This window comes from Pomacea canaliculata, linkage group LG6 (assembly GCF_003073045.1).
Source record: "Pomacea canaliculata isolate SZHN2017 linkage group LG6, ASM307304v1, whole genome shotgun sequence".
NCBI lineage: Eukaryota > Metazoa > Mollusca > Gastropoda > Architaenioglossa > Ampullariidae > Pomacea > Pomacea canaliculata.
This window is the reverse complement of record NC_037595.1, coordinates 8119965-8147766: the sequence shown is the minus strand read 5'-3', so window position 1 is coordinate 8147766 and position 27802 is coordinate 8119965. Positions and strand designations below refer to the sequence as shown.

Below are 27802 nucleotides of genomic sequence, written 5' to 3'. Positions count from 1 at the left end.
CACAAACATAAAAGACCTGGACATATCATAATACCTCCACTCACTCACCAGTCTCTTCACACCCAAACTATCCATGCACAACATAATAATTACTACCAAAGGTTCAAAGCTAAGAAATAGTATAAGATTTTTATTGATTTTTAATTATACGTTTTGCTGAAAATAAAATGCAGATATTGCTTATTTTCACACTTTGGTGTTTGTTTGGTTTAGCTTACTATGGTAAAGATCTTCCCCAACATTTAAAAGATTTAGTAAAGATAGTGAAGATAAACAAGATAAGTAATTTCTTACAATATCTTTCAGAAATTTGTATATTACAAAATAATATGATACAATGTATATGTTACATTTTGCTTTGATTATACATTACAGTGAATTTATGACTTACAACTGATCTAAAAGATGTGCTTTCACCACAAATACATAATCAACAATGCACAAAACAATGTTTGCACGTCTATATTTGTATGCTTATTTACTCTTTCAGCAAGTTGCCCCCTTGGGTAGCTCTAAAAGTGCCTTTTGTTATCTCCAAATCAGCTTAAGAAAGAAATAATATTTTCAGTTTCTTCCTCTACCTATATTACATAATTGTAAGACTGAAAACACTTTGCATGTCCCTGTGCTCCTCTAAAAATAGCTTAGAGCATGTCTTTTGAAGATATTTTTGAACACCATACCTGAGCAGTCTAGAGAATTGCAATCTTGCCAATAAAAGAGACTTTGCAAATAAATTGAGGGGACCAAAGCTGCTAGTGTTTGATAAAAGTTGTTCATTTTACAGGAAGGATCTGTGAAAATTGTCGGATAATGTATGGATGCTAAGTCCATATAGCAATTGAATGGATTGTAACACCGACCTTGATTAAATAAAGGTCCCTGAATTGTAATGAATACCGATGATGACCGAAAGTCAGGAATGAATCAAAGCATTATAAAATCTGCAATTGTTTTTAGCTGGTATGAACTTATTTAATGGCTTATAAATAGTTGTAAATAGTGTTAGATTCCTTTTTTAGTCGATGGTAAGTACAAGGTGGGAAGCATTCTCCTGGGTGAAGTATAACGGTAAGATTTCAAAAAAGTCTCCAGCTAGATGAGAGTTTCTCGAGTGGAAGAGACAGAAGGACATGCTCTATGCGGTGTAATCCTGCAAATAAACATAACATTCAAAACATTAGATAACCACAACCAAATATCACCACAGACGTGTATAGATAGACTGCAGTCCGTCTACTGAGACCAACACTTAGGCTCTTGCAAAGTTTTCTGCTGTTAGCCTTGGTAAGCCTAAACAATGAATGTGACTAAACTTTGTATACACCAACCTTGTTCTAGTAGTTAAGCTGAAATGTGACTAAACCAGAAACTTTGCATACACCAGTCTCGGTTTAGTAGTTAACTCGAAAAAAATCGTCTGCAAGCAGTTCAGTAATACAAGTTTGTGATATCACTCTGAGAACTTTCAGATAAACTTATTGGGACAGTTCAAGGATGCATGCATGTGAATATACTCAGCAGTAGCTATGATAAAGCATTTTGAGCATACCTTCCAGTACTTGGTTTTTCTCAGATGCAATGATCAGGCGGAACCAGCCTGGTGTGGGGCAGTAACTGGCATTTCCTGGCATCACGTAGACTCTAGCATCCAAGAAGCGTTCAAAGAGTGCATGTTCAGCAGCAAATGTGGGCTCCGAAAGGAACTGTTGATGTGATAGATTGGCAATTATCAATACTGCACAGCTCTTGTCATGGACTGAAGTCAGAGTTATTCTCTATATTTTGCACTCCTTATGCATTCCCTGTGAAAAAAGTTGTTGCCTTTATATCTTTTATGGTAATTTGTATATTGCTTTAATAAGCACAACGACTTCTTGTTTTCCTATTCGCCCTAATGGAGCATAGGGCCAAACCACACCCCGCCATCGGACCCAGTTCTGGGCGTCCCTTTCCAGTTGGGACCATGTCATGCCAGCTGTCTCTACCTCTCTGTGGACTGATCTCCACGTCTGTCTGGGTCTCCCAACCTTGCGCCTCCCCTGTGGGTTCCAGCCCCAAGCTTGTCTTGTTAAATTGTCGGCTGGCTTTTGTAAGGCCACTTCTGCCCCACTTCCACTTCTTGATGTCTTGGCTGGCAGGTTTTTGGTTGGTTCTCTCCCACAGGTCTGTATTGGAGATCTTCTCAGGCCATCTGATGTTGAGGATGCAGCGCAGACATATGTTGACGAATGTCTGTATCTTGTTGGTGATAGCATTTGTCACACCCCATGTCTCAGATCCATACAGAATGACTGACTTTACATTTGTATTAAAGATGTGGATAGTGGTGTGTAAAGACAAAGCCTTGGAGTTCCAGATAGGTCGTAGGGTGTGGAATGCAAGCCTGGCTTTGTTTATTCGGCTTTTGATCTGGCTTTCTGTATGTCCATCTGGTGAAGTTCAGGTGGTTTTGTGAATGGTTTTGTGTGGAAAAACTGTGCCTACAACTACAAGGTCATTAAACAGGCAGAAGTCTGGGAGCATCTCGCCATTTTCATTGCAGTTGCCCACACCAAGCTTTCCCATTATGTGTCCTTTGTCTTTGTTGTCATTTCCAACTTTGGCATTCATATCGTCCATTATGATCTTTAGGTCTCATTTTGGAGTATGATCAACCAGTGCTCGTAGGGAGTTGTAAAAGTCTTGTTTTTCCTCTTCCTTAGCTGTGTTGGTAGGTGCATAGCACTGGATGATGGTGATCTTTCTTCCTTTGGAGTTGAACCTGGCTGACATGAGTCGCGGGGAAACTGGTTCCCATACTATTAGCGATCTTGCAGCCTCTGGTGTCATCAGTACTACTACTCCTTGTGTGTGGTCATGGCCAGGGTCTTCATGTCCCGAGTAGATGATAGTCTCCCCTGACGAAATATGTCTGGTCTGACCGTTGCCAGTTCAAAGCACAATGACTACAATTATAATAATGTGGCTTTGCCACCTGGTAAATAGTCTGCTTTTCCCACTAGCAAAAGAATGAGTTAAACACCAACTCATAGACAGAGTATTAACAAGCATGAATATTGAACTGAGATAGTTCAATGCTATGGGTTTTGTTAAAACAACTATAAAGAAGCCTCCGTGCTACCACCAATATCACTGCCAGCAAAAGTGATCATGCATGATCTAAGATAAATCATCATTTGATGTTTAGTACTCACTGGAGAGAAATCTGCCCAGAGAAATATACCCGCCTTGGAAGGATGAACTTTAACCCCCATGGCAGCAAGCTTGGCACAGGCTGCTCTGTGAACACTAGTAAGGCGAGTGTGGTATGTGGGGAAGTACACCTTATCCAGCCAGTCTTTATTGAAAAGAGAGAACAATTTTTAAAAGTTCAAGCTGGCTGCAGGCAAAAATAAAATAACATTAATTAACAAAGATAATGAACCTGTCAACAACATCCACTTACCTATCTCTTGAATGTACAGACACACATGCATGGGACGAAATTACTTGTAGACACACTTTTATAAGTGTACTTAACAATTTTTTTTTTTAAATCTTGGGGCAAGTAGCCAGAACAAAATGTAGCACTTGCAACAAACTACAGGGTATAAGCCTGCTTCTTATGCTAGCCTGATGCAATGTGCTAAGTTGTAGGGATGCTGTGATGCATTCACATTTTCTCACCGTCATCAGAGATAATGTGCTCCAAGCGCCTTTGCATTAGGGGTGGTGTCAGCTGAAAAATTCCCACTGCTGTTGCAAACTCCAACACTTGCCTGTTTCTGGTGTGTAATACTCCACACCTGTAGCCTGATAATCCGAGGTCCTATTCACAGAGTACAATGTGGAAAAGCATTCTGGCAATCATTTTGAAAGAGATGTTGATGAGCAAAAATTAATTTGACACCTTTTTTTTTATGTCGTAATGCAAATAAACAAAATGTCAAATGTATGTGCAGACGTAAACCGTGGTTTAAAGCAAACCGCTTTAACAAAATAGTAAGCTGAAATAAAAGTGGTTTAATGCCTCAAAAGGCACAATAAAACCTGAATGTGCATTTTCCAGGTAAAGTTCCATATGCTTTAAAAAAAATGATTTCTGCTGCAGGCTTCGTCTATAGTAAAACCAACATCATTACAATGTCTCATCTTAATTGATTAAGGCCACTTGAGTGATACACAATTTTAAACAGTGCTGTCTTTTGCAACTTTATTTGGTCTGGGTGTTTGGCTGGGTTGGGAACAGGACTATTGAGAGCAATTAAAAATAATCTTGGGTTTAAGGTTTTCAACGTTGTTGGTATTATAGCTATGAAACAGTTTTGTAAATCCACTGTAAATAAAATATAAAGAAAATATGCTACTCCTCCCCGAATCTAAGAAAGGCTACTGCGTTAGCAGGGGAGTAGACTCCCTTGGTGATAGCTAACAAGATGGCGGCACCTTTAGTTTATGTGACCGGTTTCGTGGGTACTTTATTGCGTGTTTTGCTGTTCGCTACGGATTTTCCTGCTTGGATTAGAAGCAGAAGAGAGCTAGTCACTCCTATAACATCATGGGACAGAGTTCAGGAAGGAATTGCGCTGCAGAAACAACGCATTTCGCCCTACGCAGGGGATTTGTTTCACGAAACACCATTACTTCTGCGTCTGGTTCGGTCTGCAGACTGCATTCCTGGCGGTTCGATGACACTCTTCGTTTTCGTCGACATTGTCGCTGGAATCATTTTGTATAAAATCACACAAGAATTCACACGTTACGAACTACAGAGGCAGGCCAAGGAGATGGCAAACTATTCTCCACAATCTAAAGAGCTTCTGCATACAAGGAAGACACTTTCCAGCATATCTATAGCAGTAACTTTGATCCATTTTCTTGGACCGTATAGCCTTTGTGCCTGCCTTGCGCAGACGACCACAGTATTTTCGAACCTGGCAGTACTGTTCTGCTGGCTTTTTACATTGCAAGGCAACGTCGAGCTGTGCTGTTTTGCTTTGGCTGTTGCAACATATCAGTCGTTGTACCCCGTCATCTTTCTTGTGCCAATCGCCATGCACTTTTTTCAGCAGATTGAACCAAAATCACCTCACTTTGTCAGTAAGGCAGCCTTCAGAAGCTACACCAGGGTGTTGCTAGTGTTTACCGTCTGGTTGGCTTCACTTCTAGGAGCCTCATTTGTCTTGGAAGGCTCCTGGGAATTCCTGCGAGCCACATATGGCTTTGTGCTGACCGTACCAGACCTGTCACCTAATGTGGGCATATTCTGGTATTTTTTTACTGAGATGTTTGAGCACTTTCGCACATTCTTCATATGTGTGTTCCAGATCAACGTCTTCATCTTTGCAGTTCCACTGGCCATTAAACTCCAAGAACATCCTCTGTTGCAGCTGTACATCATCATGTTTGAAGTGTGTATTTTCAAGTCCTACCCAAGTTATGCTGACACTGCCCTAGCACTGATTCTTTTGCCCCTGTGGCAACACATCTTCAGGTACATGCGAAATACTTTGGTGGTAAGCACCTTGTATGTGGTGGTTGGTATACTGGCACCTATTCTTTGGCATCTCTGGATTTATGCAGCATCTGCGAATGCCAATTTCTACTTTGCAATAACACTGGTTTTTTGTTCAGCACAGGTATTTTTAATTGCAGATGTTCTATATGCATTTCTTCGCTATGAGTTTGACCTCCTGCATGGCACAGACCATCGACTACCAAGCAAAGAAAAAACAAGAGTAGTGCTTGAATGAATTACAGTTCCATTTGTAAACTTTTTTCCTTTACCTAGCACTTGCAGTATCCATGATCTTTCTCATGGTTTAAAAGATCAGTGTACATGCATAAGGCTAAAACTTTTGTATAATGATGTATAATTTTATACTAATAACTATGACATTTGTAGATGTTAATATGATTTAGAAAATGAACTCTGATGATTGTTATATGCTCCACACTATGACATAACACAATCACATTTTCAGTCACATATCTTTTGCTTATTCTAGAAATTTAGCAGTGATGTTCTCTTTATGGTCAGAGAACACAAACAAACAGCGTACATTATGAGCATGATGGTCAGTCTGCTGAATAATTTTATCTGCTAAGCATCACTCATGTGGTGGGGATTATGGTGTGAGTAAGCAAACTTTCTTCCACACACTCAACCAGAGGCAGGAAGGCAGTCACAAATGTACTACCCTTTATTGAATGGGCTTGAACAAATGCCATGGCTGCATTCCTCCACAATATTTCAGCATCCCATCATGAGTGGTAGTGCAGCATCTTGTCTGTCTCTCCCTCTTTTTGTGTTTTCCTGATCGGATCTCCAGCGTGTCTTTTTTCCTGTCTCAGCTCTGCCCTTATTGTAATATATCCTTGCATAGCTAAACTTTTTGCAATTCTCTTGTAGGTCCATGTCGTGCATCAAGAGCTCAAATATATATCAGTGCCAGGCTACAGGCCACCCTCCTACAACTGTATTGTCATCTATTTTGTAACGTCTGGAACATGTGTTGGTAATCAGTTCATATAGGACAAGAGGGATAGCTTTATTCCTTTTCCACAAGCCTTTCAACTGATGCAGATAATTGAAGGAAAGGTATATCTATGATACTGAAGGACCTTTGTTGGGAACACTCCTGGATACAGTTTAGTCTTTTAGCTTCAGAGACTGAAGCATGTAACAGAGAATTTAAGATCTCTCACAATAGCTGTTAAGTGAATATCCCATATCCCACTGGCCTAAAAAAAAAAAGGGTTAGGGGATGACCTTTTCTGACAACAGATGTTATGTTTGCTATAGTTTGTATATTGGAAAATCCTCCACAGCACCAAAAACACAATTTACCGATACTCTTACTTTTTACTTCTCTAGCACTGCTTATGCCATAGTTACAAAATATAGCTGGTGTTACTGTAGATTAACTACAGTTTGTTATTGCTCTGTAATTATTTTTTTTTTGTGTGTGTCATATAACATTTGTAATAAAATATATATTTATAAGTTAAAGCATCATTTTATATGGGAAGTTTTTTTTCCTGTGACATGATATGCAGTCAGACTGTATACATGTTTTTATACTGTTCTGCTACCTGTAGAACGTTAACATTTTCTTCCTCCTTTTTCCACATTTGTAAATGTATTATGCATGAATGGCTTATGTGTGCCTGCACACATGTTTATAAACTTTTCCATGTATTAAATGCATTCTAAGCATGTAGATTTCCCCACTTACCCCTGACCCCATCATCCCAACTGAGTTGAACGATTTTGTTTCAAAATGTGATTAGATGACTTCCGACGGATGGTAAAAATTAACTTCTACATTTACATTTACTATTAGTGAGCTCAGTGTGTGTGTGTCAATCTGTGCTTAGGTAATGTGGCTGATAAGCACAAAATATTCTGGAATTCTGTACAGTATAGTGTCTGTATTTAAATCCTTGCGAGAAGGGGGTTTGTGTATGCATATTATCAAATATGGTACTGTGTTGCATGAACAAAGAACCAGTGGTCAACTTTTAGCTTTGGTGGGGTTCACAAGGTTAGGTAATCATGAGATGCCATATTAGTGTAATTACTCTGACCTTTTTGCAGACATACCATCTCATGTCTGAAGTCATTTGTTCACAAATTGGAATAATCACAAATAAAATTATCTAGGGAAAAAAGCCAGAACAAATCAAGAAATATCTCTACATTCTTATACTTTCTGATTGTTGCATTCCATATAACATTACATTTTACTGTTCACAGCAACCCCAGGCAGGTGCTTGAGGAGGTGTAAAGTTTCATCATATCATAAGCAGGTCACATTACAGTGATAATGACAGTATTTACACATAATAGCATGATGGGAAAACACACCTTGCTGGCACCCCAGATGAAATGAACTCTCTGAGGGTCAGGTATAGGCAGAGAGAGGATGCTGAAAAACTTGGTGCTTTCATCAAAAACCGAGAGGGCATAGATCTCGTCTGCTATCACATGAAGGCCATGTCTGCAAAATATAAGTCACAAAGGAAAAGATCCTGTCTGATCTAGCAGAAATAACTAAATGTGAATTCATGCACACAGCACTGTGATGTGTGTGAGAGAGAGCAGGTGTGTTCCTCTGTAAATATGAAAAAAAATTATGTAGATGTAAAGATTAAAAATAAAATGTTTGTTTCCCTGTTCTATGAATTGTAAGTTTCATAACTGTTTACTCTTGGTAAAATTATTTTTATAATTATTTTATTATTTTTATGTTTTTTTTCTATGTATGTTAAAGGAGTTCATAGTAATGCTCATAGCATAAAAAGCATCTATAATTAATACAATAGTACCTGTATTAACAAAGCATCCAAGTCTAACTGGGAAAATATTTGCCTAGGTGAGGGTAGCAGTGGAGTGCCTATTCAGCTTACTAAACACAAATGGTATAGTTTGGGAAATCATTTGACATGTCATCTGCTTTGACCAGTCAGTACCCTAATTAGTAAATTCTATGCCATATCTTTTTATACCAAGGCCTGTCTTCATATTGGTTGAATGGCCTTTTGTTGCCAGCCCATGAAAGGCAAATATTTTTCCAAAACATGGTGTACCTTTGAATACAGCTGATGATTACATAACAACTGCAGTCATATATAAGTGAAAGTGAATCTTTTGGTTCAGAGAAATGACATTTGTAGCAAACATTGACATAGTTCTTTATTCTCCCAAACCAGGCTCAGTGCTTTACATATCGCACATGAGTACATTCCACTTCATCATACAACATGCACACTTACACAACACACAGAGAAATCAAAGTGCATCCCTATGTTGTGCTGCAGTGGATGGTGTCGATAATAAAACCTTATTCATTTTATTTTCACATGCTTTAATGCAGTTAAGCATTGGACCTGTCATATGTCCTCATTGATCTGAAACTAATAAATAGTTCCTGGCTAGCTCAGTTTGAACGCATGTAGTTCCATAATGTTGCATGCTTTGTTTTCTCTTAAACTGATGGGAGTTCATTGATATCAAAACTGAGGAGGTATGTGTAGATCTTTTAATTTTCTTGCTGTTTCATGACATTATTAATGAATATGGCTGTGAGGTGGCTTCAGCAAGTTTATTAAAGAGCGTGCACAGGTCTACCAGCAGCTTCAGATCGGTTGTCAAACAAAGATTATTTTGTGGCCATTGTAACTGCTGGTCACACTCACTTGAAAGCAAAGTGCAGGCACTCGATCAGGAAGCTTTGGGAGTAGACGTCACCCAGGGGGTTGTTGGGATTGATGAGGATCATGCCACGGACTTTCTTGCCCTGCAACATGCACACTTGTGAAGTGTAAACTTCATGCCCTCTGCTGCTTGCAATTGGTTCACATTGTGTTTGTCTACCGAGGCTAAAGGGTCTATAGCCACAGTAGGTGAAGCCTCTTTGACACCTTCTTAAGCAATCATAAATTCTATAATCTTAATTCTGCTTACCATAATTTTAAAATACTTCCGGTAGTAATAGCTGGGATTTAGTATACTTGGGGAAATAAAGCTAGGTAAGGACATTCTATCAACATGTTAACGGATAGCTTGGCCACAGAGATGATGTCATGACTCATTCAACTACCTGATGTTCATACTCATCTTGCCAGTGAATCACAGTGTCATTTATGGTTTACTTCAAACCCTTCAGCTGCCCACCATTACTCCTTTATAACCGAGCTCTTGAACTTACAGACCACAAAGCTTATTACCATAGATATGACAAAACTCGGCGACTCCCGCCTTACACTGCACTGTTTTCTGTAACTTGGAACATTTTGTATAGTCCCCGGACTTCAGTCATTGTCTCGCTTCATCCACTAGGTCCTAAAAGTCTTACCTGCCGCCTTGCTAGAGCGTGCACGATCTCAAAGCTCTTGACAGTCAGTTCGAATCCCGCCTGGTGAGAAAGCAAAAAAGTCGTTCATATTTCTTTAAAAGAAGTATACATATTCATCTTTCCTTTTACGCTATTTTGTGCACAACTGAATTATTTTAGTTTCGTGTTATACGTAAAGAAAAGCAAGTTGATAATAGAAGTGATCTGTCACTCGTGACCCGAGTTCATTTAAGCGCGCATATATATCGAAGGGAGATGATTGAGGATTGATGATGATGATGGATGGATGATGATTGATGATGATGGAGGATGATGGAGATGGATGATGGTGGTGGTGGATGATGATGATGATGATTCAAATCTTATCTCGAGGAACACGTATTTTTCTCTGCATGTGACATCTGCTCACGAGGCCTTCACTTGGTTTTATTGACATCGGCGGGCGGAGAGGCTTTTCTCCACGAGCCTAGAGCTGCCCCTGAGCACTGTATAAATGAGCAGAACTGTCATTTTGTTCCGTTATCACCGGTACTCACCTTGCTAGACAGCGGTACCTCCAGTACATGCACACCGGCTCTGTCCTCCAGGTCGTTCCTGATACGGTAGTAGTATGGGGCCGGCACCATGATGTAGTCTGAGCAGATAGTAAAGACCTGACTTAGTGACAATGAAGCACTCTGAGCGGAGAGTAAAGTCCTCCTGAGAGGCACTGTGATAGACTACTCACTCACTCACTTTTCTTACCTCCGGCCTCAGCGAGAGACAAAGCCAAAGTGTCCAAGATGGCGGTTGTACCACTCGCCACGATCAGCTGCAGAGGCAGACACGTAGGGTAATAATTTGTTTTAAATGAAATTTGATAACAAAGAATGTACTCTAAACTGTCAACACACACACTTTGACACAATCTCACACGCATGCACCAGGAACTTATTTCCGTTGGCGGTTAACAAAACCTGTGAATTTAGAAATGTGTGCGTAAAACGTGAGAACTAATGCAAGCCTTAAGCGTGCACAAAAAACCTACCTGCTCGGGATCTATTTTCTTTCGCGGACGAAAGCGGCGATCTATGAAACTAGCCAAAGCACGCCTGAAGCTGCACAACACATTTACATTTGACATATCATCTCATTCTTGTGTAAGACCACCACTATTACGACTACTAAGAAAAGACAACTGCCACCACTGTCACACTGTCATCACTGTCACAGTAATTCACAAAAAGCAGCAAAACCACCACACGCTCTGTGTAAAAGTGTTTATGCACGTGTGTGTGTGTAAATATATGTGTGCATATTTATGTGTGTGTGTATATATATATTACATCTAACCAAAGAAGCACAACACAAACCTGGGCAGGCCCTTTAAGTTTGGGTAGTACTGTAACGATGATTCGGCTTCTATGCTGAGATCCAGTGAACGAAGCTTGATGTGAACATATCAATAAAATAACTGATAGAGGAAACATTAAAAAACTTGAACATTGTCTTAACTTTTATCATTCTGCTAGCTTTTGTTAGGCTCTGGATAGTGAGAAGAAGTGTTGCCAGTGAAAGGATTATAATTTAAATTGTAATGCCTTGTCGAGAACCTGCAACTGTTGATTGTTAATTATTACAGATGTTTGGGGTTATACTAAATGGTGATATTATTAAGAACAATCTTGAATGCACTTACCTTCTCAGTAGTAATATCCTGGCACAATCTGTTTTCAGCAAGGCCCATGTCTATGAAACCCTGGGAAAGAGTCAAAAGGTCAAGAAAACTCCTTTCTCTCTCTGTCTCTCTCTCTTTCTCTCTCTCTTTCTCTCTCTCTCTTTCTCTCTCTCTCTCTCTCTGCGTGATCGCGTATTTATGTCAAAAGTCTTTCTAAATTGGGCAAAGTGCCAAAACTTCAAACATCCGAAGTTCCCCAAAGTCCCACTGAATTTGACAAATGTATTGACAAACAAGTCTGGACTTAAGTCAGCATGTTGACCAATTTTCCTGAGCCGTCGCCTCAATACCATTGGCTTCCTGTGACCTTCACACATGGCTTTGCCTAAATTGGTCACGTGTCCGACATTTTTTCTGTTAAGAAGGGCCTTAAAAGATTTTTGTTTGTTAGTAAGTCAGACATTAAGTAAATAAGAGTAGTGAAGAAGCAAAGAAATAGAAAGACCAAAAAATAAATAAATAAAATAACAACCCACAAACAAACAAAAGAAAGAGCAATAAGGAGAAATCTTAAAGAAGGAAAGAAAGAATGGCTAGCCATCAATGTATTTTTTTTTTTTTTTTAATTAAGCGGCCTATTTTTAGTTATCCGTTTGTCACGCAGATGCAGATCACCCCACACCCACACTCCTGCCACCCTTCCCCAGCGAGAATACAGGAAGTTGTATTGACACTAGTGAGTCACTGAAGAGGCGAGCCAACTTCAATGGACCTACCCGACGATTGGTGTCCGGATGGTAGGGGTCTTCCCCGACTCTCTGGCTGTACTTCACCAGGGGCCCCGGCCTCGCCAGGACCTGCAGGGCTCGCTCGCTGATCAATGGCGGCCGCTCCGTCAGAGGCTGCAACACCACATCCAGAAAATAATTGGCAGGACGCAGTATATCTTCTGTTACCGGCTTCTCAAGGATCAAGATTAAACAGAAGGCTGAGCGATTATGGAGACTTCAGAGATCAGGAAGTGAAAGTCCCGGATTGAAGGAGAATGCGTGAGTAGCACGATAAGGCAAGCGAGTGAGTGTTTTGTTGCTCGCCATGAAATGGAAAATCCCTGTCAAACACGCTAATTCCGGGGACAGGTATAGTTCTGTTGGTAGGTCACAGTATTTACGAGTATTGCAGTCTCCATAGAAACAAAGTTCACCTGAGATAGTTTGTAGCCTTCAGTGAGACCTTGTGAAGTATTAAAAGTTTCTGAACACGTAACTAGTCATTTAACTGGTAACTGTCTTTTGACTTATAAATATGTCGTATGGTTCCTCCAGCTTTATGAATCCCAATGTGTGTGTGTGAGAGAGAGAGAGGGGAAGAAAGAGATTTAGTAGAAATGATATGAATGATAGTGAACGGATTTTTAAGATGACTTCCAAAGCATCTATTTATTTCATTTGTAAAATTAATTGGTATAGGATTGGAATTCATTTCTGTAAAAATAAACAAACATGATAGGATTATTGTAGCTCAACATTAAAAAGAATACTTGAAACATTTTTCGCACAAAAAATATCTACAGAGGTATTAACATCTTCATTGACATCACCAGACCTGCCTGTGGTGAAATATGGTCTACAAAAACAAGAGTTCCTCCCTTTGGAGTGCAATATCTTTAATTAAAAATATATCAAAAGCAGCAAAGACGACCTTTTCTGACCTGCAGTTTGGGAAGGAAATTTTTGTTTAAAGTTCTGCAATTATTTAACAGTAGTAAATTTCTGCTTTACGTGCAGTCTCGGACGGGGGAGTTGTAGAGCGTACAAAGAACATAAAAACAGGCTTGGTACATGTTGAGGAATTAGTTTTCTTTATTTTCTAGCACCTTGCTAGTTGGTTTGATGAGAGCTGATATTAGATCTCTCTCTCTCACACACACACAGACACACAGATAGGCGGGCAAAGCGTTGTTTAATATAAATCAGCTTTTAAATTATCTTATCAATTTAAAAGACCTCCTTTTACAGCAAAGCGCAAAGGGGTACCTTCATTTAAAATTAAATTCCGGGTTTTCCAAGCTGCACACTTGTAAATTCTGTCGATTAACTCGCTGCACCTAGCTACCACCTTGCTAATGCACCGTGCAACAAAGACTGAAGAATGAACAGTAGAGGCAATGATAGCGGGTGGGCTCCAGGTGTGAGACACGGACAAAGGTTTTGCTAGGATTTGGCCATTGAGTACCAGTCTGAATGATATATGTCGCCAGCAGTCACCACAATGGTAGAGAGGGCTGAGTGCCTGGTCCTTGGTTGCTGAACGCAACAGGAAATGGGGAATGTAAGACTACAACAAAACATGGATAATGGTTTCATTACTTTTGTTGTTCCGTTATCTATAGATCTCTTCTGACTGAAGATAGATATTTAGTCTGTCTTACCACCGGAACTGTGGCGAGGATAGGAGGACTGCAGCCTCGCTTACAGTTGTAATGAGCAAGCTGGGAGCAACTACTGGCTTCATGGTTCATCATTCCATTTGCCATTTCTTAAAAAGGACCTCAAGCGGGTTTTCATATCTTGTGTTCATTATGCTTGTTAATATATGTCTGTGCAATTCTTGCGGGCGTGTTTCAGTCTGTATCAGTTTGCCTGCAATGTGGATTTGTGTCCATCCTTGTGTCTTTGCATTTCTTTTGTAAAGCGCATTGAGCCTTCAGCAAAGCACAGAAATGAGCACTACAAATTTCCATTATTATTATTATTGTTATTATTGTTATTATTATTATACATAGTAGATAGAAGGAATGAACAAAAGGAACAAGGGAGGAAGATATGCTGGAGAGAGAAAAGCTAAATGCACATGACACAAGAAATATTTACTGACACCATTCACACTCATGTGTCCATCATGGCTGTTGATGTGATCTGACGGGACATTCACGACCAATGGGTGTCACGTGACTAGGGACTAGCCTGCATGACGTCAAGTGCAAGAGAGTGGATCATTGGCTCTAGACCTGCTTTCTTGCCGAGATATTGAACACAGGTGGTTGTAGGGCCTGGATATCTCGGTGGTGATTTTGTGAGTCACTTATTTTATTCGGTATGTATGTTTAACTTCAATAATAATAGTAATAATAAGAAGTACAGTATCGTAGTCCTATGTGAGTCACAGTAGGCTGGTATGAGAAAACAATAACACAAATAAAAATAATTCAACAGATACTAATAATCTGATAAAATTAGTATTTTATAGACAGGGCCACCAAGATGATCTCTCCGGGCCTCTTGTAATTGTAATGGTAAATTATTTTCCCAGTATATAATAATATGCCTACAATCCGATTGTCAATATTTACATTTCATTCAGTAAAGTAATATAGACTGTAAACATTAGGACAGGAGCACTAGGATCTACATCACTACTTGAACATAGAGTTGTTTGCACGTGAGTGGTTAGTAAATGAGGAAACATGACATTAAAGCCGCGGTTCTCAAACGGTGGGGCGCGCCCCCTGGAGGGGGGGGGGAGGGCGACGTGCTTAGAAGGGGGGGGGGCGCGAAGGTGGTCATTTTTTAAAAGTTTCTTATACCGGTATTAGTGAAATTAGCTTACATTGTTTGGCTAAGGGAGGGCGCGAGGACGTACCTTTGCTCGTCAGGAGGGTGTCACAAGTAAAAGGTTGAGAACCGCTGCATTAAAGGATCAAAGTTTAGAAGCCTGCCCCATAGAAAACATTCCCCGAGTGAGGAATGTTACATAAACCTTTCTTTAAAAGAAAATGAAAAGAAGAAAGAAAAAATCCAATTATCAAGACCGGGCCCCCTTCACAGCCGTGGGCCCGGGTACACCAGACCCCATCTGTCCCCTTCTCTCGTCAGGTTTGGTTATAGATAAAAGTCGAACAAAATATTTTCCTGCCGACTCTCCCTCGTGATATGAAGGTAAAGGAACGGATGTACATAGAGAGGCTGGACAGCCAACTTTGGTCACGTGCTCCATCATGGTTGAACATTCACGCAACAGACTAGTGATGGAATGACACAGCAAGATGTAAATCGGGAGGTGGGTAAGGGGGAGGGTGGTAACGACCAAGTTTGAGGGTCCGACGAAGACTACGAGAAGTGTTTCCGATTCCCTGTAGAGATAGTAGTGATGTCCCCACTAGTGCGCGTGACACAACAGAAATGTGATACGCGCTAGGGAGATACTGGAGAAATACCAACATGTCTGTATGGACAGTTGATTCCACGTGTTTGTTTTCTGTTGTTCTTTGCCCTGTTCTTTTTCTCTTTCCTTTTTCCTTCTTATTTGGTTCGTTTTGATCAATTCTTTTTCATGTTTTCTTGACTTTTCTTTGCTTCCTTTTCGAGTGTGTTCTCTTGCACGAAAACAAACAAATAATATCACCAGAAATTAATAGAGTAGTCGGCTCAAAGTTTGATGGCCGACAAACACTGCAAACAGACTTGGACACGATACATTCCAGCTCGAGAACTCGGGAATAAGCTTTTGACCTTGTTACTCTTGTATCTTAAGTATCTTTTTACAGAGAAAAATCTGAAACTTCCATAGCCAAGAGGTATGAGATAGTGAACTGGAAGTGGTTCACGATGTCTACAGGGCCTGAAATTGAAAGTGATTTGAAGTCGAGCGCAGACGTCCCTTATATTGCGCACCAATCACGACAGTGTATTGTGTATATTGTCGAGAGGGACGAGGATTTAAAGCACGTAGAGTTCGACAGGACGGAGTTTTGCACATTGTGTCAATAAGGCAGACTCTTTTGCTCATAGCAAAGTAGAGACTATTCATGAAGCGAAGGAGAGGGGTCATGCAGGAGCAGAATACGGAAACCAAGCAAAAACTTCCCTCATACGTAGTTCCGACGGACCATCTGGATCCCACTGATACCTTGTTACTTTGCCTTACGAAATCTTAGCCATTACTTTTTTTATCATCCCCGGGTTAAACCACATCGACGGAGTCTACACACTGCTACATAGCTACAGAACGAAGACGCTTGCCCCTGCTTTCCCAGGAACAAAGACTTACCCTCGTTCCATCAATACAGCCCCCAAACGGTGTTTTTGGGTGACGCACGAAATATTCGGGTATGGATATTATTTTTCTCCAACTGAAAAGGCACTTAAAGACATAGCAGAGCACTGTGTGTAGTGGGAGGAGTCATTAAGAAACCGTCGCATGATTTCTGAACTGGGTGCAAATGAACTGAAAACAATGCGACGAGAACTTTTTGCCTATGAAAGGCACATAAAGGGCAAATTTGATTATTTAATTCGTCTGAAGATACGACTTTTTTCATTCACCAAAACAAAAGAGAATTACATGGAATACGATGAAGCGCATAAAGTTTAAAAAAAAAAATGCAAAAAACATAAATAAATAAATAAAAAATTAAAAACCTTCTGGTACTTACGACCGAAGATGAAGACTTAGCTCCACAAGCGATGAACATGTTTTCTTGCTGTTCTCCTCGAATTCCTTATACTTGATTTCGTGTGTTTCAATCCACAAGATGCCGACCCTTATCCATAGACTGGAAGACTGAGAGGCAGGTCTTCTAGAATGTTTCCCTGGTCACCAGATAACCGTGATGATGGGGACAAATCTGCAGAACTGGGTAAAGTGGTGCCACGTGAGGGCAGCCCTTAGTAATAACGCAGATGTCATATTGGTGTCAATGGTCTTTTTTTTAAACTCCAAGTGCGTCTCCCTCGTGTGTGATGTAAACAAGACTCCAAGATCACATACGCACGCACATGCTCGTACATGACGCACACACGCACGCACACACACATACACACATGAAAATTGGAAGAGAATGGTGAGGAGGTAGAGGGAGGGAGATCGAGGTAGATGGGGGAGAGGGACAGTCTTTAGCCACAATCTTGTGGGATATCGTTACACCGCAATCATGACCTCTCGTACTACGTGGTGCTGACCTGTATTCACATTGGAGAGAAAGTGTCACATCTGTGAGTGCGTGAACACTCGTGTCTCTCTGTGCTCCTCACAGCGCATGTCTCTACATCTCTCTGTTTTATTCTCTGTTCTTATCTTTGCGAGCGCGCGGGTGTGTTTTTATTAACGAGAGGTGAAATAAGCCAAAAAAAAAGTTTTTTCTGTTTAGCCCTCGTTTTCTTAAGGGGAAAGAATAATCTAAGTAATTGAAGTAATTAAGTATCATGAGAATAATTAGTAGCAAACATAAGGTAAGGTATCAAAACAGAGGGGAAGGTAAATATGTACAAAAGTGGTGGATAAGAAAAACAGATATTTACAATGCTTGTGTACCCTACCTCCGGATCAAAACATGCAGGTGCAAAACCTCTCAAGCACGTAGGAGACAAGAGGAACGTAAATCGTGACTTGGAATCACGTAAATTTGACGTGCGCACGTGTAGTCATGGTCACGAAACGGGCTGATCACTCCACTACTCACGCACGCACGCACGCACGCACGCACGCACGCACTCACAAACAAGAACTGAAGAAAGAGTGAAAAGACTTATAAAAAATCCCGTTAATCTATCAAAGCTGCAGAAGATTCCAACATGGTGGTGTTGTTTTTCGCCCATAGTCGCAGATGTGTCATGTTTCGCATAAAAGGTATTTTCACGAAACCGAGAAGGGTGGTTGCACCTTGTTTGAACTTCGGCAATAATTTACATTTGTAGAACATTTCTGGACACCTGGAGAAGCTTTCCTGACAAATCAGTAAAATCTGATGTCACATAGAGTTTAACCTCTACAACAATAGCAAAGCAAAAAATACACACACAGACACACACATGTATATATACCGCATAACTATGTGTATACGTACGTGAGAGAGACGTGTGTGTGTGTGTTTGGGTGTGTGTTTAATGCACTAATTGTCATAACTGTACTCCAGCCAGTTTACCGTAAGAATTGTAATCATCACAGCTCTGATATGATTGAATACGGAATGATTTGGACATTTACGGATTGACGGTCTGAATGGCGAGAGTTACTGATTTGTCATTTGCTGACCACCTTGAGACATGTTCTGCTAAACCTGACACTAACCCTGCTTTAATGTTGGATTTAAAACTGTTGAAAGAAGCCGGCTGTATGCGATCAACCTCACCAGGATTGTGTACGAGTTGTCTTGTTGTCCTAACAACACTTCTTCAGTCGTTATCGTGTCTTTAAGTGAGGTTTGTTGTCCTTCAGCTGATTGTCTTACAAGTGGTACATGCTACATAAATATCTCTCTGGGTTTCACCGACCTCTCTCCTCCAGCCATACCACCTCAAAGTCCACTTACTGTACAAGAAAATCTCTTTAATCAGTTCTACATACCATACAGAAGAAAAACTGACGAAAAGCATAAATCACCTTATTGCATTGTTCTGAATTACATAGTGTTTTTATTTCTTCTAGTAAAGTTAGTCCGAGGTTAGAAGTAAAAAAACATAACTATTTACTTATTCTGCTAAACTCATAAATAAATATTTGTCCATTGTTTTTTTTTCTCTTAGTAGACGATTTCTTTCAATCGCACAAAATCTTTCTTGCTTTCGTGTCCCGGATCTGAGGTCCATGTCGAGACTGGCCGTTGCCCGACCCCTCCCTCCATCACAGTTCACTCAGCACTCATAAATAACTGCACTTGGGAAGGACAGAAAGAACAATGAACAAATCTTTATTTAAGAGGGTAGCAGAAGGTTGCTCCAAACTGCCAGAATATTTCAGGTCAGCGATGCGGTCTGTGCCCACACACATTGGACAAAAAGACAAGAAGACACGGAGGTATTGGGTGTTCTTTGACACCGAGCAAATAACTCGAATAGGACTTTGACTGGAAGTGAATGGAAATTTTATTGCCTATCTCATCTCGACAGCAAAATAAAGAAAAGTGACAATAAGTATGAATAAACCTGTTCAAATCTCTTGTCCCCTTCCTGCGAAAAAGCCATTGCCTCCATTGTTCGCCGGGTGAAACTTGTCATCGTGAGAAGAAATGGTGGAAATGAATCAGAATATGTTGTTGAAAACTGCACTACTGCACACCCCAGCAACACGTGCATCATAGCGGGGGAGCAGGTCGGGCTGAGGGCACACACAGTTCATCTTTTTATCTGGCCCTTGGTCCCTATTCGCGAACAGGCGCTATTCGACTTCAGCCCTTTGTGTGTCTTTTACTGCTCATCGACACAGAAGAGTTCAGTGCAAGTTGGGGCGTTAGTATGTAAAAGGTAATCTTCGCTCTGATCCACAGGATTTATTTCGGGAGAAAGAGAATTGTGGGTTTCTTTTCTCGATTGATATTTTATTTTTCTTGCGAGTTTATCATTATCGAGAACATTAATAATATTTCAGGTGATTAATAAAATGAGGTTTTTGAATAGCAGCGTTTTGTTGAACATGAGTTCTGATCTTTGTGGCATTGTGCGCGTGTTTTTATATTTTATGTACTTTATTCATTCTTTATATTTTCAATGTGACCCTATGCTCCACTGGGGGTGATTAGGAACAAGAAAAAGATACTTTCAATGCTCACTTCATACATGTGCAGCTGTGCGTGTGCATGAGTGCAAATGAATCCTGTATATCACTCACTAAAATACCGTGTTAAGAGAGGGTCTTATAATAATTTGACTCCAAAATAAGGGCTTATTTTCAAAGGATGTTTTATTTTATCATGTACAAAAATCTATGGTTATTTAAGTACAAAAGTCTACATATACTAATAAAGTCGTGTCATCTTTTGGACCATTGCTATTCATGTATTAAATATCATTAATTTATAATTCATCACGTCTGTCGTGTGTTTCAAGGGACGAATGAAATCAGTCCGTCTGACTGACAACCTTAAATAGGATTTATATTTTAGCTAAGGATTATATCATGAGCATCCTGAAAAATAATTCTAGGGTTTATTTTCCAGTTAGGTCTTTTTCCACGAAGAAACAAGGTATAAGCAATTAAACGAAGAGGACCTTAGTGACTCCATTAATAACTGCAACAGAAAAGGAAATTCAGCAGATGCTCCTTCATCTTCTCAAGTCACATTGGAATTATTTTTGGCGTGTTTTTTCTCAGCACCTTACTAGGCTACAGGACCAGGGAGGAAGGGGACAGTCAATCTTTGAGGGAGCCTCTGAGTTCACCCACGCATGACGGTGCCCGCCGGGGCCAGACGAGGGGCAGGCTTTCCATAACTCAAGCGCATGACCAAATAAGGTAAAGGACAAAGTGACAGAGGATCAGAAGCCAGGATTGACAGTTTCCAAGGACTCTACGACGATTTGAAAGTTTATTTATTCACAATGAGAAGAGATGACTTCGCTTTGGCTTTGACACAGTGTGTGTGTGTGTGGGTGTGTGCGTGTGTGTGTGTGTGTGTCGTGCGTGCGCTCATGAGGCAATGAAACCAACTCTCTCTCCCTACCAACTTTAGTGTCTTCTTGCGCAACAGACGGTCCCTCAGTAACGAAGGAAGGGTGAAGACGTGCAGGTTACAGACTACGAACACACGCTCCAACCTGTCAGAGCTGTGTGCTCTGGTCTCTGGAGCAGCTTTTAGGAGGAAGACCAAAGAGGCCATGTTTCTGATCTGCGGAGCCAAATCTTACACAGTTGTAAGTACATGACGATAGAAAAAAAAAAAAAAAAAAAAAAAAAATCGAAAAAGAGTATGTTAAAAATTGCTTAAGATTTTCCTGAAGTACTCGCAAGGTTTAAATTCGGTCGAAAAAGTGAAGCATTCGTGATGGCGAACAGGTTTTGACTTAATTTGGGGAAGGGGATGCTCTGTTTGACACGTTAGAAGTGATCTTTAGCCTAATTAGCGATCTTTGAAAAAACAAAAAACAGAAGTTAAATTTAATTCTTGGTGATGACAAATGGTCGCATGGTTTGGACAAATACATCTTGTTCCATTATCTCAATCTTTCTCGTGTTGATGATGGTGATGATGGTGATATCGTCGCCCTGTTTGTGTCAAGCCTCTACTAATGAAGTATGAAAGTAGCAGAACTGATATTCAAAAATAGTTTAAATGGGTTAATTTTACTTCTTTGTTGTCAAAAATTTATTATGCTTGAAGAATTCTGGCATAAAAGAAATCACGCCGCTTAAACGTCTACAAACCACTTTTGAAAAATCTGTGTTCAAAATTGTATAATCTCTTTCATTATCTACCTCCAAAATGGAACGTTACAAGGATACACCTAGATACCAATGGATTCCAACTCCACCTGGTGGTAGCCTTGCCAACATAATCACATCCACGTACCTGGTGTTTCCTGCCTCTTTCTGTATAGGACAACGTCTGTATCTCGAACACAGTAGGTTGAGGCGGAGGGGAGGTGATTTTGAGAAATCCTATCTTGGATTGAACCCGAGAGCCAGCCCGGGCCCCGGGACAGACCTCTCCGGGCCCCTTGTACTTGTAATCGTAAATTATTTTCCCAGTATATAATGTATAAAAAAAACCCCACTGACCAAGACCGGGCCCCCTTGACAGCCGCGGGCCCTGGTACACCAGACCCCCTGTCCCCCCCTCTCGTCAGGCCTGAGTCCAGTCACGAGAAATAATAGCAGGCCTTTAAAGCTTTGTCTGAGAACAAGTTTGTTTTTCCTGCTTTTCAGACTCCCACGCGACTGCCGCCATTGGTCAGTGAGCGTGCACGTGAGGTGGCAGACAGACCGGACCCGTTGATCAAGTACAGCCAGATGGTCAGCGCTGACCCCTACCACCCGGACACCAACAAACAAGTAGGGAGCACTAATCTTGTCATACAGTTCCAGTTAATAAAGTCTTAATCGAATACAAACAAACGAGGATAGATAGTGGTTAATAGACCATCTCCATTATGTCATTAAAAGGTCTACGAGTTAAAGGCAGGAATAAATTGATTGTCCACATTTTGTCACTCAGCAATTTTTTTTTTAACACTAATGCCGTTAAAACGACGTTGGGTGGCTGGTTGGAATGCTAGATACTGAAGTGTAAAATGTTTGCCAAGAACGTTTCTTTAACTTTATAGGTGGCACTATGTTATGAGAAGAAAAGTTGTTTAAGAACGGTGCTGAAGTGATTGAATAAAATCTTTTGAATTCTTGTTTTGTTTATCGTTTCTTTAATTTCTTTGTTTTAATTTTCTTCTTTTTCCTTTCCACCTTTTTCAATTTGTTGAGTTGTTGCTCTTTCATACACTCATACAGGTATATAAACACCCCATCACAATCTCGTACACACTTATGTGGTGCTATAAAAATGTCTAACGAACACACATCACTGCACCCTCGAGTACAAATAGGTTACAAGGGAGAGAGCTCATGTACTCACACTCTGGACCACTTGCCTCCCTTTTTTTCCCAGGGCTACATAGACCTGGGCCTTGCAGAAAACCGATTATGCCAAGATATTACAACTGAGAAAGTGAGTACCTTTCAGTTTGTATTTTAGTAGACATTATAATACTTAAATAATCGTCGCCACAGTATAATCCTCATTGATTTTATCTGCTATCTTCAAGTTAGGAAAATGAAAATTGTGAATACTCGAGTCGTCCCTAACGGAGCTCTTTTGTTAAAATGTTCGCAAAAAGCTTCGATCGCTGGATCTCACGAAAGAAGCTGAATCTTTGCTACAGTACTACCCTAACCTGAAAGGCCTGCCAAGGTTAGTGCTATGTACTGTTTTAATAAGGTGTACTGCCTCTCTGTGTCTGTATATGTGTGTGTGTGCATGCGTGGGAGAGAGGTGGAGGAAGAGAGAAAAAGAGTGAGAAAGAGAATGGAGATGTTTCTAACAAGCACAGCCACATATCCACATGTGAAAAACATTTACATATTATTCATCAATACATACATTTCAGGATAGTGTGCAACAGTAAATGTAAAAGTACAAATCTTAATGACGATAGTAATGCACTGGTAGTAATATAAATAATAATATTGAGAAAAGCATTGGTAGTATTTTAATAGTGAGTTTCATCCTGAACAGCTTTAGACATGCTCTGGCTGGTTTCATAGAGCGTCGCTTTCGTCCGCGAGGGAAAATAGACCCTGAAAAGGTACTCTTCCTCTCTCTCTCTCTCCTCTGTGCGTGCGCGTGTGGTGTGTATGAAATGCACTTAACAAATGTTATCAAAGTAAACTTCCGATCGACTTAATTACTGATACATCGCTACTTTAGAAACAGTGATCATACAGTTTATGTGTCAAGTTAAGCTAAATTTATGGGCTGTGGGTGGCATAAGTAGTATCGTTTATGTCTCTTTAAAAAAAAAAAAATTCCTATGCGCAACGCCTTTGCTTTGGACGCCATAGCAATTACAATAGTCTAGAATATACACCAAGTTTGTGTTTTCTTTTACTAAAAATCATCCCTTGCTTGTGTTCTTGAAGTTTTTTTGTTTTTATTTTGGTTTTTTTGAGAATTACTTTGACTTGAAGCTTTGTTACTTCTAATAATTTCAGCTGATCGTGGCGAGTGGTACAACCGCTCTCTTAGACACTTTGGCTTTCTCGCTGGCTGAGCCTGGAGGTAAGTGGCCTGCTTAGTCATGACCATACACATACAAAAAGCTGCATGCACATGCGATATCTGAGAGGGTTGGGGTTGGTTGTATTGGGACTTAATGACTAAAAGGAAACAGCGTATGTTCCGCTGAGCCTAGTGGGCGTGTCAGTGAGTCAGTATTTGTAGGTGTGTAGTCATTTTATGTCTACATGTCTATTACAGACCTTGTATGCGATGTAGTAACAGGGTTGTTACTACTATATCTACACAGTTCTTAAGAAGGCATGCATTTGCTCTCTGAACTATCGGACGCTCCTCTGCTCGTTTAGGCACTCATCACTGTAACCGTGCTAATATGGTGTTTACTATCTCCTTAGAGTACATCATGGTACCGGCCCCTTATTACTATCGCATCAACAACGACCTGGAGGACAGAGCCGGGGTGCACGTGCTGGAGGTACCGCTGTCTAGTAAGGTGAGTACCGCTGATGACAGTTCTTCACTCACTTAGTGATGAAGGTACCGATGTCCAGACAGATGAGTACATGTATTCGCTAACTGAAGTGAAATGATGACAACTTGAGCATCTAAAAATGTGATTACTCAGTGATGGCATTTAAAAAAGAGAGACTACTGTAAAAGATTTCAAGGTTGTCTGTCATCTTTTCCCCTCACAGGCAGGGTTCGAACTGACGGTCAACAGTCTTGAGGCTGCTTTAACACTGGCTCGGCGTCAGGTATGTGTAGGGAGAGGTGGGTACAGAAATAAAGTAGCCTTGATAACATATTTTAGAGCATTTTAAATCTTACTATTTCTGGCAAAATTTATATACGGATACAAACATTAAACCCTATCCTAGTCCCCATACGCCGACTTACATTTAATTCCAGTTCAATGTTTTCCAAAGACAGTAACCACAATCTGGATGGATTAGGGGTCGGGTCAACCAAAAGAAAACCATAGTAAATGATACCTACTCTAGTGGAGACTTCCAACTCCGGGGCTAGATTTTATGTCGAGGGCGTAATCTTTTAATTAACTTGCCGATGAAGCTGATAGTTATGTTCTGCTCTTGTGGCCGGCAACTGAGATACGCACAAGGAAGGTAATCGCCCCGATCTGACTATAAGATAGTTACAGTCTCGACGTGAATGCCAACACATTTGATTTGTGGTGTACTTTCACAGGTTAATTTACTCATTCAAAACTATGAGCGGGAATTATCCTACTGCACGTGAGAACTTCACGGCGCGAGAGACAGCACAGGATGAAGTGCACACACTTCACGAGCATGTATGTTTTCAGAGCAAGAAAGTCAGGGGCATGCTCCTTATCAACCCCAATAACCCACTTGGGGATGTCTACTCTGAGAGCATTTTGATAGAGTGTCTGCAGTTCGCTTTCAAGTAAGTCTGACCAGGTGTTACACGGCCTCAGATTCACTCTCACCTGCCCTTGGCCCAAGCTGCTGCCTAACGTTTGTAACCTATTGCAGGAGTTATCTTTCGACATGACTATTGAAGATCTGATAAAGAAATTACGAACATAAAATACAACCTTTCATTTCATGAATGATGTATTCATTAATGATGCCTGCGGACTAACTGCATGTGCCGCCTGGGAAACCAGTTTAACTTATGTGACTCATATGACCCCCTCATTTGGAAATAATAGAGATTGTGTCCGCTTATGTGGAAGGAGCAGTTTTGTCGAACTTATTAGGCAAAGTTTGCAAGCCCTAGTCGATTTGGATTATGTTTGACTGGATCTGATTTTAACTTGTATTTTTCAGGCATGGCCTACATGTCATCGTAGATGAGATCTATGCCCTCTCGGTTTTTGACGAGAGCACTAAGTTTTGCAGCATCCTCTCACTCCACATGCCTGACCCTCAGAGAGTTCACTTCATCTGGGGTGTCAGCAAGGTGCGTGTGTAGCGCTTGCAGTCACTGACTTCTCCTTATAAATCATACAACCTGTCACTGTGTGGTATTAACAAGTAGTGACAAATTTAAGAAGTCAAAAAGATAATGATTAATGTAAATGTTTTGGGCTTAAGGACATTCGGTTTTATTTTCCCCAAACAAACTGCATTCCTCATTTAAATCTGGAATTTATCTTGTAAAGTAGTCTTGTTTGAGAGACGATGACTGGGGATATGAATTTGCCTTTTTAAAACAGTAATAAACTACATCGCGGTGTAGCCGTGATCATTTTGCTGTTCTGTTTTAGTTCTCCAAGACTTTTACACAGGTCACCTGAATCTCGTTTTCGTATCCCTGTTTAGGACCTGGGACTATCAGGCTACAGGTGTGGCGTGCTGTACACCACAAACGACCAGATGCTGGGCTTTGCCACGAGGGTGGGGCTTTTTCAGCTGACCCCACCCCTTATGCAGCGTCGGCTGGAGCACGTGATCTCCGACAATGGTGAGAAAATACGTGACATAACTCTTTGCGTCTGTCTTTCTGCCTGTCTATAGTCACTGTTATTCATTTTCCTTTGTTGACTGGAATTATCACTGATTTTGTTTGTGAACTTACCTTAAGGATGCTATGATCATAGGCAGCGCGAGTCCAGAAGGTCCCCGATTTCTCTGTGAAATAATCTGTTTCTCTCTCTTCCCCCCATTAGACTGGCTTGACAAGGTGTACTTCCCCGCATACCACACTCGTCTGGCCAGTGTCTTCACCGCTGCTTGTGCCAAGCTTGCTGCCATGGGGGTCACAGTTCATCCGTCGAAGGCGGGTATATTTCTTTGGGCAGATTTCTCTCCAGTGAGTACTGAACGTTTTGACAAGCGGTTCGTTACACCTAACACCTGCATTGCCAGTCAGAAACACAAACATGGCTCGTCACAAAAACACATATGGTTCATCACAGATATGCTAGATATATCACAAAGACTAATTCAGCTCATCACAATAACACGCACGGTTCTTCGCTGTAACACCTTTCATTGTCATAGTTTCTATAACTGTTAATGATGGTAGTGTAAGTTTTAGTTTGCTTTTATAAACAGATCGAAATGATTTCTTCGCACTGAAGCTGCCATAACAAAATATTTTGAATCGTTCATGAATTCCCTAATATTCTTTTTTTTTAATTTCTGACACTTTCAAATACTTGTTGAATGGAGGACCTTTGTTGACATGTCTTCAGTTTCTACCTGAACCCACCTTCGCTGCTGAGCAACGTCTCTTCGAATATTTCATTGAAGCGAGGGTCTACCTCATGCCAGGGAAGAAGAGCTACTGCCCTTCACCTGGCTGGTTCCGCCTCGTCATCGCATCTGACAAAAACAGAGTTTTGGAAGGTATGCACAAAATGTTACATATTACTTTTAACTGGGAAATGGAATTTTGCTTTAAGTGCTTCCGGTTAAGAACGGTTACTTCTGAAAATCAAGCCATGGATAGTGTTCTTGAAACAGAATTCACCCCCTTTTTCTAGTTCATGTCTGAAATCTCTTTCAGGTCTACATCGCATTGAACAAGTCCTTCTGTCTCAGCCACTGAAGAAACTGACTTCCAGCTGAAGAACAGGTTGTACATGGCGCCGTCACACGGCAACTAAACATCGAGTTCCACGCTTCCGCCCCCATTTTTCTCCCCTCCCACTTCCGCAAAAACAACTTCAGTGTTTTACAAAAGCAGACGACAGCTTTACAATTTTGAAATAATGACAATCTGTTTCGATACTTGGAGAGCATTGTCTTGACTGTGAATTGCAGTTTGTAGCATCAGGTATCTCATCACGCTTAAAAAAAGTTTTCACATCGCTTG

The 27802-nt window shown here is 40.6% G+C and overlaps 3 protein-coding genes across 3 annotated transcripts; 2 read left to right on the top strand and 1 right to left on the bottom strand.

Annotated features, from left to right (window-relative positions):
• Window positions 1–110: 110 nt before the first annotated feature.
• On the bottom strand, window positions 111–26639 carry LOC112565805 (probable inactive 1-aminocyclopropane-1-carboxylate synthase-like protein 2). Its single transcript, XM_025241600.1, has 14 exons — window positions 26561–26639; window positions 12276–12401; window positions 11521–11580; window positions 11195–11268; window positions 10870–10939; window positions 10587–10653; window positions 10379–10476; window positions 9843–9902; window positions 9184–9284; window positions 7853–7985; window positions 3670–3811; window positions 3198–3340; window positions 1553–1706; window positions 111–1153 (listed from the first exon to the last, which is right to left on the bottom strand). The coding sequence occupies exons 3-14, from the start codon at window positions 11566–11568 to the stop codon at window positions 1080–1082; spliced, it is 1164 nt and encodes a 387-aa protein (XP_025097385.1). The 5' UTR covers window positions 11569–11580; window positions 12276–12401; window positions 26561–26639; the 3' UTR covers window positions 111–1079.
• LOC112565804 (phosphatidylinositol glycan anchor biosynthesis class U protein-like) lies at window positions 4387–6721 on the top strand. The gene has a single exon (XM_025241599.1). The coding sequence runs from the start codon at window positions 4419–4421 to the stop codon at window positions 5733–5735; it is 1317 nt and encodes a 438-aa protein (XP_025097384.1). The 5' UTR covers window positions 4387–4418; the 3' UTR covers window positions 5736–6721.
• Window positions 12415–27702, top strand: LOC112565803 (1-aminocyclopropane-1-carboxylate synthase-like protein 1). Its single transcript, XM_025241598.1, has 16 exons — window positions 12415–12548; window positions 20587–20727; window positions 20963–21125; window positions 22138–22263; window positions 22871–22930; window positions 23100–23173; window positions 23498–23567; window positions 23974–24040; window positions 24394–24491; window positions 24694–24753; window positions 25323–25423; window positions 25810–25942; window positions 26305–26446; window positions 26652–26794; window positions 27180–27333; window positions 27494–27702. Exons 3-16 carry the CDS (start codon window positions 21090–21092, stop codon window positions 27553–27555), a joined length of 1326 nt encoding a protein of 441 aa, XP_025097383.1. The 5' UTR covers window positions 12415–12548; window positions 20587–20727; window positions 20963–21089; the 3' UTR covers window positions 27556–27702.
• The last annotated feature ends 100 nt before the right edge of the window (window positions 27703–27802 follow it).